At 45.3% G+C, this 15704-nt stretch overlaps 1 protein-coding gene across 2 annotated transcripts in view; it reads left to right on the top strand.

Moving 5' to 3' along the window:
- Window positions 1-15704, top strand: part of LOC132827882 ((E3-independent) E2 ubiquitin-conjugating enzyme UBE2O) — a 177694-nt gene that overhangs the window by 149955 nt on the left and 12035 nt on the right. For both annotated transcript variants that reach the window (XM_060844644.1, XM_060844643.1), the window contains exon 17: window positions 5932-5989. In XM_060844644.1, coding sequence (XP_060700627.1) covers window positions 5932-5989 — 58 coding nt within the window. The remainder of the gene's footprint in view (window positions 1-5931; window positions 5990-15704) is intronic.

Here is a 15704-nt window from a genome sequence, read left to right as displayed (position 1 = left end):
ACAGAAGACAGCGAGTGGTAGTAGAAGGAAAATATTCTGCCTGGAAGTCTGTGGTGAGTGGTGTTCCACAGGGCTCTGTCCTTGGGCCTCTACGGTTTGTAATTTTTATTAACGACTTGGATGAGGGGATTGAAGGATGGGTCAGCAAGTTTGCAGACGACACAAAGGTTGGAGGTGTCGTTGACAGTACAGAGGGCTATTATAGGCTGCAGCTGGACATTGACAGGATGCCAAGATGGGCTGAGAGGTGGCAGATGGAGTTCAACCTGGAGAAATGCGCGGTGATGCATTTTGGAAGCTGAGTACAGGATTAAGGATAGGATTCTTGGCAGTGTGGAGGAACACCGGGATCTTGGTGTGCAGGTACATAGATCCCTTAAAATGGCCACCCAAGTGGACAGGGTTGTTAAGGAAGCATATGGTGTTTTGGCTTTCATTAACAGGGGGATTGAGTTTAAAGAGCCGTGAGATCTTGTTGCAGCTCTATAAAACTTTGGTTAGATCGCACTTGGAATACTGCGTCTAGTTCTGGTCGCCCTATTATAGGAAAGATGTGAATGCTTTGGAGAGGGTTCAGAGGAGGTTTACCAGGATGCTGCCTGGAATGGAGGCTTATCTTACAAAGAGCGGTTGACTGAGCTCGGACCTTTTTCATTGGAGAAAAGGAGGAGGAGAGTGGACCTAATTGAGGTATGCAAGATAATGAGAGGTGTAGATAGTCTCTGGCTATCGACTCTATTTGCAGAAATGGCTAACACGAGAGATCATAGTTTTAAGCTAGTTGGAGGAAAATATAGAGGGGATGTCAGAGGCAGGTTCTTTACAGAGAATTGAGAGAGCATGGAATGCGTTGCCAGCAGCAGTTGTGGAAGCAAAGTCATTGGAGACATTTAAGAGACTACTGGACATGCATATGGTCACAGACATTTGAGGGAAATACACGAGGATCAATGGTCGGCACAACATTGTGGGCTGAAGGGCCTGTTCTGTGCTTTATTATTCTATGTTCTATAACTGCTAACTTATTAAGGTGCATGTGGTCTTGCTCGCATATCTTCATATTTAAGAGCATTTAACTGCATAGTTTTGTTTTGCCATGTCATTCACTGAGCTCTTCCGAACTTATGATTAGTCAAAAGTATATGATCAACCCAGCCAAACCGCTTTCAGAAATCTAATGTAATAATGGTAGAGGTTGTCCTTAGCTGGAGGTTATGGCACTCGAGTGTGTATAAACATGTTTTTAAAATGCACTTAGTTTCTGTTTCTCCTTCTGTCTCTGACATTGAGTTTCAGGCCTCTACAACCCTTTGGTGAAAAGAATTGTCTTGAACTCTCATCTTCTCCTTCTGCAAGTGACTTTAAATTGAAGCCTCTGGTTATTGATTTCTCTGCTAAGGATATCGGGCTCTTTCAATGCACTCCATCTAGGTCCTGTATGATTTTACACATCTCAATTAAATGTCCTCTCGGCTGCCTCCATGACAAAGGAAATAACTCTCAGCTTATGATATTTCCTCCTAGCTAAAATTCTCTATTTTATAAGATCGGGTAAATATACAAGGTCTTTTTCATGGGCACAGGTTTTGGGTTCGAGGGGAAAAACTTTTTAAACGGACCGAATAGAACATAGAACAATACAGCACAGAACAGGCCTTTCGGCCCACGATGTTGTGCCGAACATTTGTCCTAGCATAGGCACCTATCCATGTACCTATCCAATTGCCGCTTAAAGGTCACCAGTGATTCTGACTCTGCCACACCCACAGACAATGCATTCCATGCCCCCACCACTCACTCAGTAAAGAATCTACCCCTGACATCCCCCCCCCCATCCCTTCCACCCTTCACCTTAAATTTATGTCCCCTTGTAACACTCTGTACCCGGGGAAAAAGTCTCTGACTGTCTATCTATTCCCCTGATCATCTTATAAACCTCTGAGGTAAAAACAATGACTGCAGGTGCTGGAAACCAGATTCTGGATCAGTGGTGCTGGAAGAGCACAGCAGTTCAGGCAGCATCCAAAGTGCAGCGAAATCGACGTTTTGGGCAAAAGCCCTTCATCAGGAATAAAGGCAGTGAGCCTGAAGCGTGGAGAGATAAGCTAGAGGAGGTTGGGGTGGGGAGAAAGTAGCATAGAGTACAATGGGTGAGTGGGGGAGGGGATGAAGGTGATAAGTCAGGGAGGAGAGGGTGGAGTGGATAGGTAGAAAAGGAGACAGGCAGGTAGGGCAGGTCCGGACAAGTCATGGGGGCAGTGCTGAGCTGGAAGTTAGGAACTAGGATGAGGTGGGGCAAGGGGAAATGAGGAAACTGTTGAAGTCCTCATTGATGCCCTGGGTTGAAGTATTCCAAGGCGGAAGATGAGGCATTCTTCCTCCAGGCGTCTGGTGGTGAGGGAGCGGCGGTGAAGGAGGCCCAGGAGCTCCATGTCCTCAGCAGAGTGGGAGGGGGAGTTGAAATGTTGGGCCACTGGGTGGTGTGGTTATTGGTGCGGGTGTCCCGGAGATGTTCCCTAAAGCGCTCTGCTAGGAGGCGCCCAGTCTCCCCAATGTAGAGGAGACTGCATCAGGAGCAATGGATACAATAAATGATATTAGTGGATGTGAAGGTAAAACTTTGGATGTGGAAGGCTCCTTTAGGGCTTTGGATAGAGGTGAAGGAGGAGGTATGGGCACAAGTTTTACAGTTCCTGTGGTGGCAGGGGAAAGTGCCAGGATGGGAGGGTGGGTTGTGGGGGCGCGTGTACCTGATCAGGTGGTCACGGAGGGAGCAGTCTTTGCGGAAGGTGGAAAGGGGTGGGGAGGGAAATATATCCCTGGTGGTGGGGTCTTTTTGGAGGTGGCGGAAATGTCTGCGGATGATTTGGTTTATGTGAAAGTTTGTAGGGTGGAAGCTGAGCACCAGGGGCGTTCTGTCCTTGTTACGGTTGGTGGGTTGAACATTTCAACCACACCGCCCCGTGGCCCATTGTACTCTACTACTTTTTTCCCACCCCCACCCTCCTCTAGCTTATCTCTCCACGCTTCAGGCACACTGCCTTTATTCTTGATGAAGGGCTTTTGCCTGAAACGTCGATTTCGCTGCACTTTGGATGCTGCCTGAATTGCTATGCTCTTCCAGCACCACTGATCCAGAATCTTATAAACCTCTATCAAGTCACCCTCATCCTTCGCCGTTCTAATGAGAAAAGGCCGAGCACTCGCAACCTATCCTCGTACGACTTATTCTCCATTCCAGGCAGCATCCTGGTAAATCTCCTCTGCACCCTCTCCAAAGCTTCCACATTTTTCCTAAAATGAGGCGACCAGAACTGTTCACAATACTCCAAATGTGGCCTTACCAAGGTCCTGTACAGCTGCAACATCACCTCACGACTCTTGAATTCAATCCATCTGCTAATGAACGCTAATACACCATAGGCCTTCTTACAAGCTCTATCCACCTGAGTGGCAACTTTCAAAGAGCTATGAATATAGACCCCAAGATCTGCTCTTCCATCTTACTAAGAACCCTACCATTAACCCTGTATTCCGCATTCTTATTTGTCCTTCCAAAATGGACAACCTCACACTTGACAGGGTCGAACTCCATCTGCCACTCCTCAGCCCAGCTCTGCATCATATCTGAGTCCCTTTGCAGCCGACAACAGCCCTCCTCACTATCCACAACTCCACCAAAGAATGGACAACTTTTTCACACAGAGGGTGGTGAGTGTGTGGAATGGGCTGCCAGAGGAAGTGGTGGAGGCTGGTACAATTGCAACATTTAAAAGGCATCTGGATGGATATATGAATAGGAAACACTTAGAGGGATATGGGTAAAGCACTGGCAAATGGGACTAAATTAGTTTAGGATATCTGGTCAGCATGGATGAGTTGAACCTAAGGGTCTGTTTTTGTCCTGTATTCTGATTCTATAACAAAGAACAAGAATAGATAATACATCCTCTCGAGCACACTCCATTAATCATATGATAGCTGTTCATCTAATGCCGCTTCGTTTTCTGACCCACTTCTCTTTATTCTGCTGAATGATCAAAACTCTTAACACAATCCCTTCATTTATCTTTCACATGATAGAGTATCCACAGCTCTGTGGAAGAGAATTCCAAAGATACATATGCCTTTCTCAGTGAAGACATTTCTCCACGTTTCAGTCCCAAAAATTAGCCTCTTATTCATAAGCTATGCCCCCTGTGTCCTTGACCCGACAGCCAAGGAAAGCAGCCTTTCTGAATCCGTGTCAAACCTTTCCAGAATTCTTTCTTTCCATGAGATTACTCTTTTTATCTTCTATTTGAACAAAAGCCCAGTTTACCCTGCCTATCATTGAACTGTCTCATCCTAGACCTATCTAGTGAGCTTGTGCTGAATCACTTCCAAGGTGAGTATACCATTGCTTGGATAGAGAGCCGAATAGTGCACATGCTACTCCTGATATGGTCTCACTAAATTCCTAGTAGACCGGCAGGAGGCTGGAAGAACGCAGTAAGCCAGGCAACATCAGGAGGTGGAGAAGTCAACATTTCTGGTGTAAGAGAGGACTGCAGATGCTGGAGCTCAGAGCTGAAAATGTGTTGCTGGAAAGGTGCAGCAGGTCAGGAGAATCGACTTTTAAGGCATGAGCCCTTCTTCAGGACTGGGGTAGTGGGGGCAGGGTAGTGAAATGGAGATAAATGAAGACGGGCAGAGGGTAAGACCTGGTTGGTCAATGAGAGGAATTAATTTTAGGTGGCTGGGAGGAATGGAAGGGATGGGGAGAGGTTATTTGAAATTGGAAATCTCGATCTTCCAGGCTGTAGGCTGCTCAGGCAGAAGCTGAGGTGGCGTTCCTCCAATTTATGGTCCGGTTTGTTGTGCCAGTGGGGGAGGCTACTAGGTTTCCTGCACTAAGGGATGAGTGAACCAGATGGTTTTTTTGTAAAATTGATAGTTTCATTGTCATGTGATTGAGACTAGCTTTAACTTCCAGATTTGCTCATTGAATTTACATTTCCATCAGCTGCCATGACTGGGATTTGAGCCCATACCATAAAACATCAATCTGAACCTTTGGATTATTAGTCCAGGAATATTACAACTTTGCCACCATAGTGAAGGTGATTAGTTGACTCAGCAGCAGGATGACCAGTATGGAGCAGATTGGTGGCGAACACCGGTTTAATCCCCATTTTGGCTGGTGTGGAATTTAGATCTACCTCCTTGCCCTTTACATGCTGGCAGTCGTAGCGATGAGGATTGGACCTGCCTACAGGCTGAGAACTCAGACAATATCTGTATCGAAGCTAATTCATAGAATGTTCATGAAGTTGATTCCTAGGAATAAGTTGTCCTCTTGTGAGGAAAGCCTGTGTAGGTTGGGCCTATGCCTATCTGGAAATGACAGGTGATCTGATTAATCAGGAAAATACTAAGGAGGTTTTTCTTCCTGGATGAAGCTAGATGGGTATGGGGAGCTGAGACGGGAACAGTTTCAAAATAAGTGGCCTTGATGAAGAGGACTGCCGTCATAAAAGTTGTTAGTCTTTGGCACCATTTGGTGCAGACTCGCTTGGTCTGTAAGGCGCGCTCGTCCTTTCTCACTGACCTCTGCCCTCCGTTCTTGAGCTCTGGCAACCTCTGTTCAGGAACCCAATTGACTGACTGCATTTGGATGAATGGACACACTTTTTCAATTGATCGAGCCATCTTGATACCATAAATAATTATTTTGATACCCATGTGCTTGTTTTCAGCAGTAATATTGGTATAATGAGAGCCCTCCTTATAAATTTAAATTACAATGCTGCTAAATAAAACAAAATATTATTCAAACAAACCTGACATTCCACATCAGTGTAATAATATTCTAATCCAGTTTCATCTCGAGAATTGTTTAATTTGCTCTCTTTCCCACCGTATAATAATTTAATTTCCTTTTTGGTCTAGGGAACTGAGAGGTGGACAAGTAAATCCAGTCTCTTGCAAGTGCTGATATCGATCCAAGGTTTGTGCTAAACAAAGTTTATAAACTACTTTGTATTTTGAGACAGTTTGCTTTCAGTAATATCACAAAATCTGTACTGTCAATTTGCTGGATTTTGCTCAATAGGAAAAATTTCCTGAATATATTTTCTTTGCTTGTGATTTTTCATCCAACTTAACTGTTGCTTTGAACTCTGTAGTGACTTCAGGATATGAGTGTAAGTTATCAATGGAATGTAGTAGGTTCAGTGAGTGGAAAAAAATTTTGGCAGATGACTGATAATGGTAGCAAAGTGAACTCATCCACATTGGTAAGAAGAGTAGAAAAGTAGCAAATTATTTAAATGGGAAGAGATTGCGGAACTCTGCTACAGAGAATTTTGGTTTCTTGATCCGTGAATCACAAATCGTCTGTATGCAGCTACACAAAGGTACAAGTTGGAATATTGTGAGCAGTTTTGGGCTCCATATCGAAGGAAGAATGTGCTGACCTTTGTAGGGGGTCTGCAACAGGTTCACAAGAATGATCCTGGAGATGAACAGGAGCGAACAATTTGAACAGAGCGGTGAGGAAAGAGGGTGGAGATGTGCGAGGGCTGCCGGGAAGTTTTTAAGTGGATGAGATCTAAACCCGAGTCTCTACACCATAGGGCCTCCCTCCCATCCACCACCTCTAACCTTACTAAGAGTCTGTAAACTTGGTAAGTTTTTCAGGTTTTCATTTTTTTTCTTCTCTTCCTTTGTTTAGCCCTGTGTGGGCTTTCAGAGTAGCAGTTGGGGCAGTTGTTAGGGTAGTTGCATGTTCCTCCTGCGGAATGTGGCAGGTGAGAGACATGACATGTCTCTGCCAACCACATCTGTGGGAAGTGCACCCAACTCCAGCTCCTCAAACAGAGTTAGGGAACTGGAGCTGGATGCACTGCAGATCATCTGGGAGGCTGAGGGAGAAATTGAGAGGATATATAGGAGGTGGTCATTCCCCAGACACAGGATAAGGACAGCTGGGTTACTGTCAGGGGGAAGAAAGAGAACCAACAGATAGAGTAGGGATCCCCTGTGGCCATTCCCCTCAGCGTTAAGTATACTGCTGATGGGGATGGCCTACCAGGGAAAAGCCATAGTTGTCAGGTCTCTGGCACTGGCTCAGGGAAGGGGGGTGAATAGAAAAGCGCTAGTGGTAGGAGACTCAAAAGTCAGGCGGATTGACAGGAGATTTTGTGGTCAGGAATGGGACTCCCGGAAGGTATGTTGCCTCCCTGGTGCCAGGGTCTGGGATGTCGTCGATCGGGTTTACAAGATTCTGAAGGGGGAGGGTGAGTAGCCAGAAATCGTGGTGAGTATTGGCACTAATGATATAACCAGGAAAGGGATTGAGGATTTGAAAAGTAACTACAGGATGAGTAGAGTAGCAATATTCAGTTGCTACCGGTGCCATGAGTTAGTGAGGTGAGGAACAGTGAGCGAGTGCAGCTTAACAACTGGCTGCGAGGCTGGTGCAGGAGGGAGGGCTTCAGATACCTAGACCATTGGGATACCTTCTGGAGAAGGTGGGACCTGTACGTGAAGGTTGCACCTGAACTTGAGGGGCACATATGTCCTGGCTGGGAGATTTGTTTGTGAGATTCGGCAGGGTTTAAACTAGTTTGGGGAGATGGGAATCAGAACCACATATATTTGAGAGGGGGGCAGTTGCAGATTGAGCAGTGACAGGATATAGTGAGTCTATAGGAAGGGTTTTCACGTGGTGAAACAAAGGGATTGTTAAAGTGTGTCTGCTTTAACGCACACAGTGTCAGAAATAAGAGTGACAAACTTACGGCATGGATCAGTACTTGGGACTGTGATGTTGTGGTCATAATGGAGACGTGGGTTTCACAGGGGCAGTAATGGTTGCTTGATGTTCCAGGGTTTAGAACATTTTAAAAAGAACAGGGAGGGTGGAAAAAGAGGAGGGGGTGTAGCATTGTTAATCAGAGAGTGCATCACAGCTACAGAAACGAAGGTGGTTGAGTAAGTTTTGTCTACTGAGTCAGGAAAGTTAGGAACAGCAAGGGAGCAACCACCTCAATTGCGGGGGGTGGGAGTGGGGTTCTACAGACCCCCTAATAGCAGGAGGGAGATTGAAGAACTCATGGACTGGCAGATTTTTGAAAAATGTAGATGTAGCAGGGTTGTTGTTATGGGTGACTTCAACTTTTCCCAATATCAACTGGAACCTTTAGTGCAGATGGTTTGGATGGAGCCGTTTTTGTCAGGTGTGTTCAGGAGGGTTTCCTTACTCGGTATGTAGACAGGCCGACGAGGGGAGAGGCCATTTTGGATTTGGTGCTCGGCAATGAGCCAGGACAAGGGTCAGATCTTCCAGTGGGAGAACACTTTGACAGTGACCACAACTGCCTCATATTTACCATAGCCTTGGAGAGGGAAAGAAGCAGTTACAAAAGGGAAGATATTGAATTGGGGAAAGGGAAATTATGATGCTATCAGGCAGGAGTTGGGAAATACAAACTGGGAGCAATTGTTCCTCAAAGGGCACAGCAGAATGTGAAGACTGTGTTTAAGGAGCAGTTGGTACGAGTGCACTAATTTATCCCTCTAAGACGGGTAAGAAAGGGTAAGATTAAGGAGCCTTGGATGACGAGAACAGAGGAGCTTCTCGTCCAAAAGAAGAAGGTAGCTTACGTAAGGTGGAGGAAGCAAGGATCTAGCACAGCTTTAGAGGATTACAGGCTTGCTAGAAAAGAGCTCAGAAATGGACTGAGGAGAACCAGGAGGGGGCATGAAAAAGGCTTGGCAAGAAGGATTAGGGAGAACCCAAAGGCATTTTACTCATACCTGAGGAATAAGAGAATGATCAGGGAGAAGGTAGGGCTGATCAGGAATAGTGGAGGGAACTTGTGCATGGACTCTGGGAAGATAGGGGAAGCCCTAAATGAGTTTTTTGCTTCCGTTTTCACGAAGGAAAGGGACTTTGTTGTAAATGAGAACTTTGAGGAGCTGGGATATGAGCTTGAACAGATCAAGATTGATGAAGTTGATGTACTGGATATTTTAGCAAACATTAAGATTGATAAGCCCCCAGGGCCAGACCACTCTGGGAAGTGAGAAAGGAGGTTGCTAAGCCACTAGCGAATATCTTTGCTTCCTCACTCCACAGGAGTTGTACCAGAGAATTGGAAGGAGGCAAATGTTGTTCCTCTTTACAAGAAAGGTAATAGGGAAATCCCTGGCAATTACAGAATAATCTGTGGTTAGCAAAGTTCTGGAAAGAATTCTGAGGGATAGAATTTGTGACTATTTGGAGAAGCATAGTGTGATTAAAGGCAGTCAACATGGCTTTGAGAGGGGTGGGTCATGCCTCACAAATCTTATTGAGTCCTTTTGAGGAGGTGACCAGACAGGTTGACACAGGTCGAGCAGTGGATGTGGTGTATATGGACTTCAGCAATGCATTTGATAAGGTTCCCCATGGCAGGCTCATTCATGAGGTATGGGATACAGGGAGATTTGGCTATCTGGATTCGGAATTGATTGGTTGACTGAAGGCAGAGAGTGGTTGTAGATGGAATGTATTCTGCCTGGAGGTCAGTGTTGAGTGGGGTCTCGCAGGGCTCTGTTCTTGGGCTTCTGCTCTTTGTAGTTTTTATAAATGACTTGGATGAGGAGGTTGAGGGGTGGGTTAGTAAATTTGCAGATGACACAAAGGTTGGAGGTGCCATTGATAATATAAAGGGATACTGCAGGCTGCAGAGCGACATAGACAGGATGCAGAGCTGGGCTGAGAAATGGCAGATGGAGTTCAACCTGGAAAAAATGTGAAGTGATGCATTTTGGAAGGTTGAACTTGATGCTGAATGTAGGATTAAAGACAGGATTCTTAGCAGTGTGGAGGAACAGAGGGATCTGGGTGTGCAAGTACATAGATTCCTTAAAGTTACCATCCAAGTGGATAGGGTTGTTAAGAAAGCATATGGTGTTTTTGGCTTTCATTAACAGGGGAATCAAGTTTAAGAGCCGCGAAGTTTTGCTACAGCTCTACAAGCCTCTGGTGAGACCACACTTGGAATACTGTGTCCAGTTCTGGTCGTCCTACTGTAGGAAAGATACATAGGCTTTGGAGAGGGTGCAAAGAAGGTTTACCAGGATGCTGCCTGGACTGGAGGGCTTGTCTTATGAAGAGAGGTTGACTAAGCTCGGACTTTTCACTCTGGAGAGGAGGAAGAGAGTTGACCTGATCGAAGTATACAAGGTAATGAGAGGCATGGATTGAATCAGTAGCCAGAGACTTTTTCCCCAGGGCAGGATTGACTGGTACGAGGGGTCATAGTTTTAAGATATCAGGAGGAAGGTATAGATGAGACGTCAGAGATAGGTTCTTTACGCAAAGAGTTGTGAATGCGTTGCCAGCAGTGGTGATTGAAGCAGTCATTAGGGACATTTAAACCACTGCTGGACATGCAGATAGACAGCAGTGAATTGAGGATTGCGTAGGTTAGGTTATTTTAGATTAGGATTAACCCTCGGCACAACACTGTGGGCCAAAGGGCCTGTTCTGTGCTGTACTTTTCTATGTTCTATGAAGTACTTGCTATATGAGAAGTGTTTGAGGACTCTGGGTCTATACTCAGTGGAGTTTAGAAGGATGAGAGGGGATCTTGTTGAAGCTTGTGGAATACTGAAGTTGGATAGAGTGGATGTGGAGATAATGTTTCCACTAGTAGGAGAAACTGGGACCTGCGGGCACAGACTCATTGAAGGGAGCTGAGAAGAGGAGGAATTTGGTCAGCCAGAGGGTGGTGAGTCTATGGGAACCTATCGCCACAGAAAGCTGTGTAGGCCAAGTCATTGTGTGTATTTCAGACCGATAGGTTCTTGACTGGAAAGCGGATCAAGGGTTATGGGGAGAAGATCGGAGAATGGGACTGAAAAATGAATCGAGGTAAAAACAATGACTGCAGATGCTGGAAATCAGATTCTGGATTAGTGATGCTGGAAGAGCACAGCAGTTCAGGCAGCATCCAAAGTGCAACGAAATTGACATTTCGGGCAAAAGCCTTTCATCAGGAATAAAGGCAGTGAGCCTGAAGCGTGGAGAGATAGGGTGGGGGTGGGGAGAAAGTAGCATAGAGTTTGCAGTGGGAGAGGGACTCCCTGAGATTCTTGTAGAGAGAGGAGGAAAACTTCTTCAAGGCAGGCATCCTTTTCTTGTAGAGAGAGGAGTAATTACCACGGTCGTGTCTACTCCCCTTGAACAAGAGGGCAACATTTGCTATCCTCCAGTCTTGCACTATTCCTGTAGACAATGCTGGCATAAAGATCAAAGCCAAAGTCTCTGCAGTCTTCTCCCTAGCTTCTCAGAGAATCCTAGGATAAATCCCATCTATTTTCACACTTTTTCCAGAATTGCAAATGATGGCACAGTGGTTAGCACTGCTGCCTCACAGCGCCAGAGACGTGGGTTCAATTCCCGTTTCAGGTGACTGTGTGGAGTTTGCACATTCGCCCCATGTCTGCGTGGGTTTCCTCCGGGTACTCCGATTTCTTCCGACAGTCCAAAAATTGGCCATGCTAAATTGCCCGTCATGTTAGGGGCAGGGGTAAATGTAGGGGAATGGGTCTGGGTGGGTTGCGCTTCGGCGGGTCAGTGTGGACTTGTTGAACCGAAGGGCCTGTTTCTACACTGTAAGTAATCTTACAGTGCCTTGGGCGGCACGGTGGCACAGCAGTTAGCACTGCTGCCTCACTGTGCCAGAGACCTGGGTTCAATTCCCGACTCAGGCGACTGACTGTGTGGAGTTTGCACGTTCTCCCCGTGTCTGCGTGGGTTTTCTGCGTGGGTTTCCTCCGGGTGCTCCGGTTTCCTCCCACAGTCCAAAGATGTGCGGGTCAGGTGAATTAGAACATAGAACATAGAACATAGAAGGATACAGCGCAGTACAGGCCCTTCGGCCCTCGATGTTGCGCCGACCGAGTCCTACCTAACCTATACTAGCCCAATAACTTCCAAATGCCTATCCAATGCCCGCTTAAATGAACATAAAGAAGGAGAGTTCACCACTGATACGGGCAGGGCATTCCATGAACTCACAACCCGCTGTGTGAAGAATCTACCCCTAACATCTGTCCTATACCTACCACCCCTTAATTTAGAGCTATGTCCCCTAGTAACACCTGACTCCATTAGCGGTAAAAGGTTCTTAGTATCTACCCTATCTAAACCCCTAATCATCTTATATACTTCTATCAGATCTCCCCTAAACCTTCTCTTCTCCAATGAGAACAGCCCCAAGTGCCTCAGCCTTTCCTCATAAGATTTTCCTACCATTCCAGGCAACATCCTGGTAAACCTCCTCTGCACTCGTTCTAAAGCTTCCACATCCTTCCTATAGTATGGCGACCAAAACTGCACACAATACTCCAGATGAGGCCTCACCAGAGTCTTATACAACTGCAACATGACCTCAGGACTCCGGAACTCAATTCCTCTGCCAATAAAGCCCAGTACACCATATGCCTTCCTCACAGCACTATTTACCTGGGTGGCAACTTTCAGAGATCTGTGTACATGGACACCAAGATCCCTCTGCTCATCCACACTACCAAGTAGCCTACCATTAGCCCAGTAATCCATCATCTTGTTATTCCTACCAAAGTGAACGACTTCGCACTTAGCTACATTGAATTCCATTTGCCACATTTCCGCCCAGCTCTGCAACTTATCTATATCCCGCTGTAACCTACCACTTCCTTCCTCACTATCCACAACTCCACCGACTTTTGTGTCATCCGCAAACTTGCTTACCCAGCTTTCAAGTCCTTCCTCTAGATCGTTTATAAAGATAACAAAAAGCAATGGTCCCAAAACAGATCCTTGTGGTACACCGCTAGTAACTGCGCTCCAAGATGAACATAATCCATCAACTACTACCCTCTGTCTCCTTCCAGCCAGCCAATTCCTAATCCAAACCTCTAATGTATCCTCAATGCCAAATTGGCCATGCTAAATTGCCCATAGTGTTAGGTGAAGGGGGTAAATGTAGGGTATGGGTGGGTTGCGCTTCAGCGGGTCGGTGTGGACTTGTTGGGCTGAAGGGCCTGTTTCCATACTGTAAGTAATCTAATCTAATCTCATCACCTCCTTATGAACCTCAATCCCGTCTAGTCTAATAACTTGTATCTCCGTATTCTCCTTGACGGCGTTACCTTTTTCCTGTGAGAGTACTCTCAAAAAGTATTCATTTAATGTCTCTCCTAGCTCTTTGGACTCCACGCACAACTTCCCACTATTGTCCTTGATTGGCCCTAATCTTACTCCAGTCATTCTTTAATTCCTGGCTTACTTATAGAAAACCTTTAGAGTTTTCCTTGATCCTATCTGATAGACTTATGTCCCCTCCGGGCCCCCCCTCAGCTATTTCTTTAGGTCCTTCCTGGCTAACCTATAACACTCAAGTGCCCTAACTGTATCAATCTAGTAAATTTCCTGAGAACCATTTTCTTTGCATCCTTTCTCCAACAATGAGACCAACATTGCACCCAAGCCTTGTCTAACTGAAGCATAACATCCTTACTTTTATGTTCAGTGACTATGCCTGCAATCCATGAATTAGAGCACACAGGTCCCTTTACGTCTTGCAATTTTGCAGTCATATACTATTTAAATAATATTATTCTTTTTGCATTCTTTTCACTAAAGTGAGCATCATCTTTTCTTATTTAATACTTTGACCAAATTTCTGCTGGCTCACTGAACTGTGTCACTTGCACATTTAGCTATTATGTCTTTGTTGGTCCTTTATCTAGATGTGTTCCAATCACAGATGTTCAGAAATGTCATTCCACACTCAAGCTGGTTGAATGTGATCTGGGCCTCCTGGTCCAGAGCTAGGGATCTACATTCCCTATAAGCTGCATGTGTGCACACCAAGAAATTGAAACTATATATCCCATGATCGTCCACACAGGGTCAGGCAATGAAAGAATCCTCCCACATCTTTATGCAGCGCATTCTTATTCCTGAAGGCTGCATACGGATGGCCTATTAATACCAGGATCCTTCAAGTGCCAGAACAAAGCCCAGACTTTCTGAAGTCACTACTCAGATATGCAACTACTTCCACCTTCAGGTTGATTGTAAAAACTTGTGATCGTCAAAACACACTCTGGGAAAAGATAGAAGCCTGGCCGATAATTTCCAGTCAGGGATTCAAGTCAAAAGCTGGAGGAAGAGGTTCCAAAGTCCTGGGTATTCAGTCTTCTCAGTAGTGACCAGGAGGATCAGGCACGAGGTCTGTGAAGTGTATGAACAATCGGGAAGGGTTAACGAGTGATGCAAGTAGCAAGCTGCATTTCTTTCATATTTGTTCTCTTGGTAAAATGCATCCAAAAGCAAATAAGTCTTCAAGCTCCATATTAATTCCTGTGCACATTTCAAAAGGAAATGGCTTTCTGGGGTTGTTGAAACAGAAACACCATCTACAACATAAATGCAACATATGAATTAGTGGAATTTTTGCTTATCGTGCAATGGATGATGTCATATGCACTATTTGCTCTAAAGCAAATCTGGAGGGGAGTTCACTGGGATAGCTTTGGGAATTGGACTATCTGTTACAGCATTTGAATCAAATAATATACATGGTTGCCATTGCTTTAGTTTTGCAAACTAATAAAGGTCTAGTTTCATGAATACTCACCGAAACACCAGAACATCGAGATAAGGATGGAGTGTACAGAGAACAAAAGGACCAATCCTGATATGATGAAATTTCTTCTCTTAAAACATACTTGTGATAAGGATGAATGTGTAATGTTTTCCATACAAGACTTTCATGATTGCGTGGTGAATGGCGTAGCATTAATTGCTGTAAGAATGTCACCATCAAATTTGTAGAGTATTGATTTTGTCATACAGAGATAGTTCTTTGATTGTGCAAATCATGTTTCAGATATTTTAAAAATGTTTACTATGTCATTTTGACTAGAATCTGAGTTTACAAGACTCCTGGGAATTTTAGAACGTAGAACACAGAAAAGTACAGGACAGAACAGGCCCTTTGGCCCACAATGTTGTGCTGAGGATTAATCCTAATCTAAAATAAAAACCTAACCTACACACCCCTCAGTTCAGTGCTGTCCATCTGCATGTCCAGCAGTCGCTTAAATGTCCCTAATGATTCTACTTCCACCACCACTGCTGGCAATGCATTCCATGCATTCACAACACTCTGCATAAAGAACCCACCTCTGACGTCTCTTCTATACCTTCCTTCTCATATCTTAAAACTATGACCCCCCTCGTGCCAGTCAATCCTGCCCTCGGGAAAAGTCTTTGGCTATTGACTCTATCCATGCCTCTCATTACCTTGTATACCTCGATCAGATCTCCTCTCGCCCCCCCCCCCCCCCCGCCCCCTCCAGAGAGAAAAGTCCAAGCTTAGTCAGCCTCTTTTTGTAAGACAAGCTCTTTAGTCCAGGCAGCATCCTGGTAAACCTTCTTTGCACCCTCTCCAAAGCCTCTGTAACTTTGCTATAATAGGGCGCCCAGACCTGGACACAATATTCCAAGTGTGGTCTCACCAAGATCTTGAACATTTTGCAGCAAAACCTTGTGGCTTTTAAAATCGATTCCCCTGTTAATGAAAGCCAAAGCACCAACCCTTAACAACCCTTTCCACTTGGGTGGCAACTTTGAGGGATCTCTGCACTTGAACACCAAAATCCCACTGTTCCACCAC

The sequence above is a fragment of the Hemiscyllium ocellatum genome, chromosome 25 (assembly GCF_020745735.1).
Source record: "Hemiscyllium ocellatum isolate sHemOce1 chromosome 25, sHemOce1.pat.X.cur, whole genome shotgun sequence".
Lineage (NCBI taxonomy): Eukaryota > Metazoa > Chordata > Chondrichthyes > Orectolobiformes > Hemiscylliidae > Hemiscyllium > Hemiscyllium ocellatum.
Note: the sequence above shows the minus strand (reverse complement) of the source record. Positions and strands in the feature narration are given on the sequence as shown.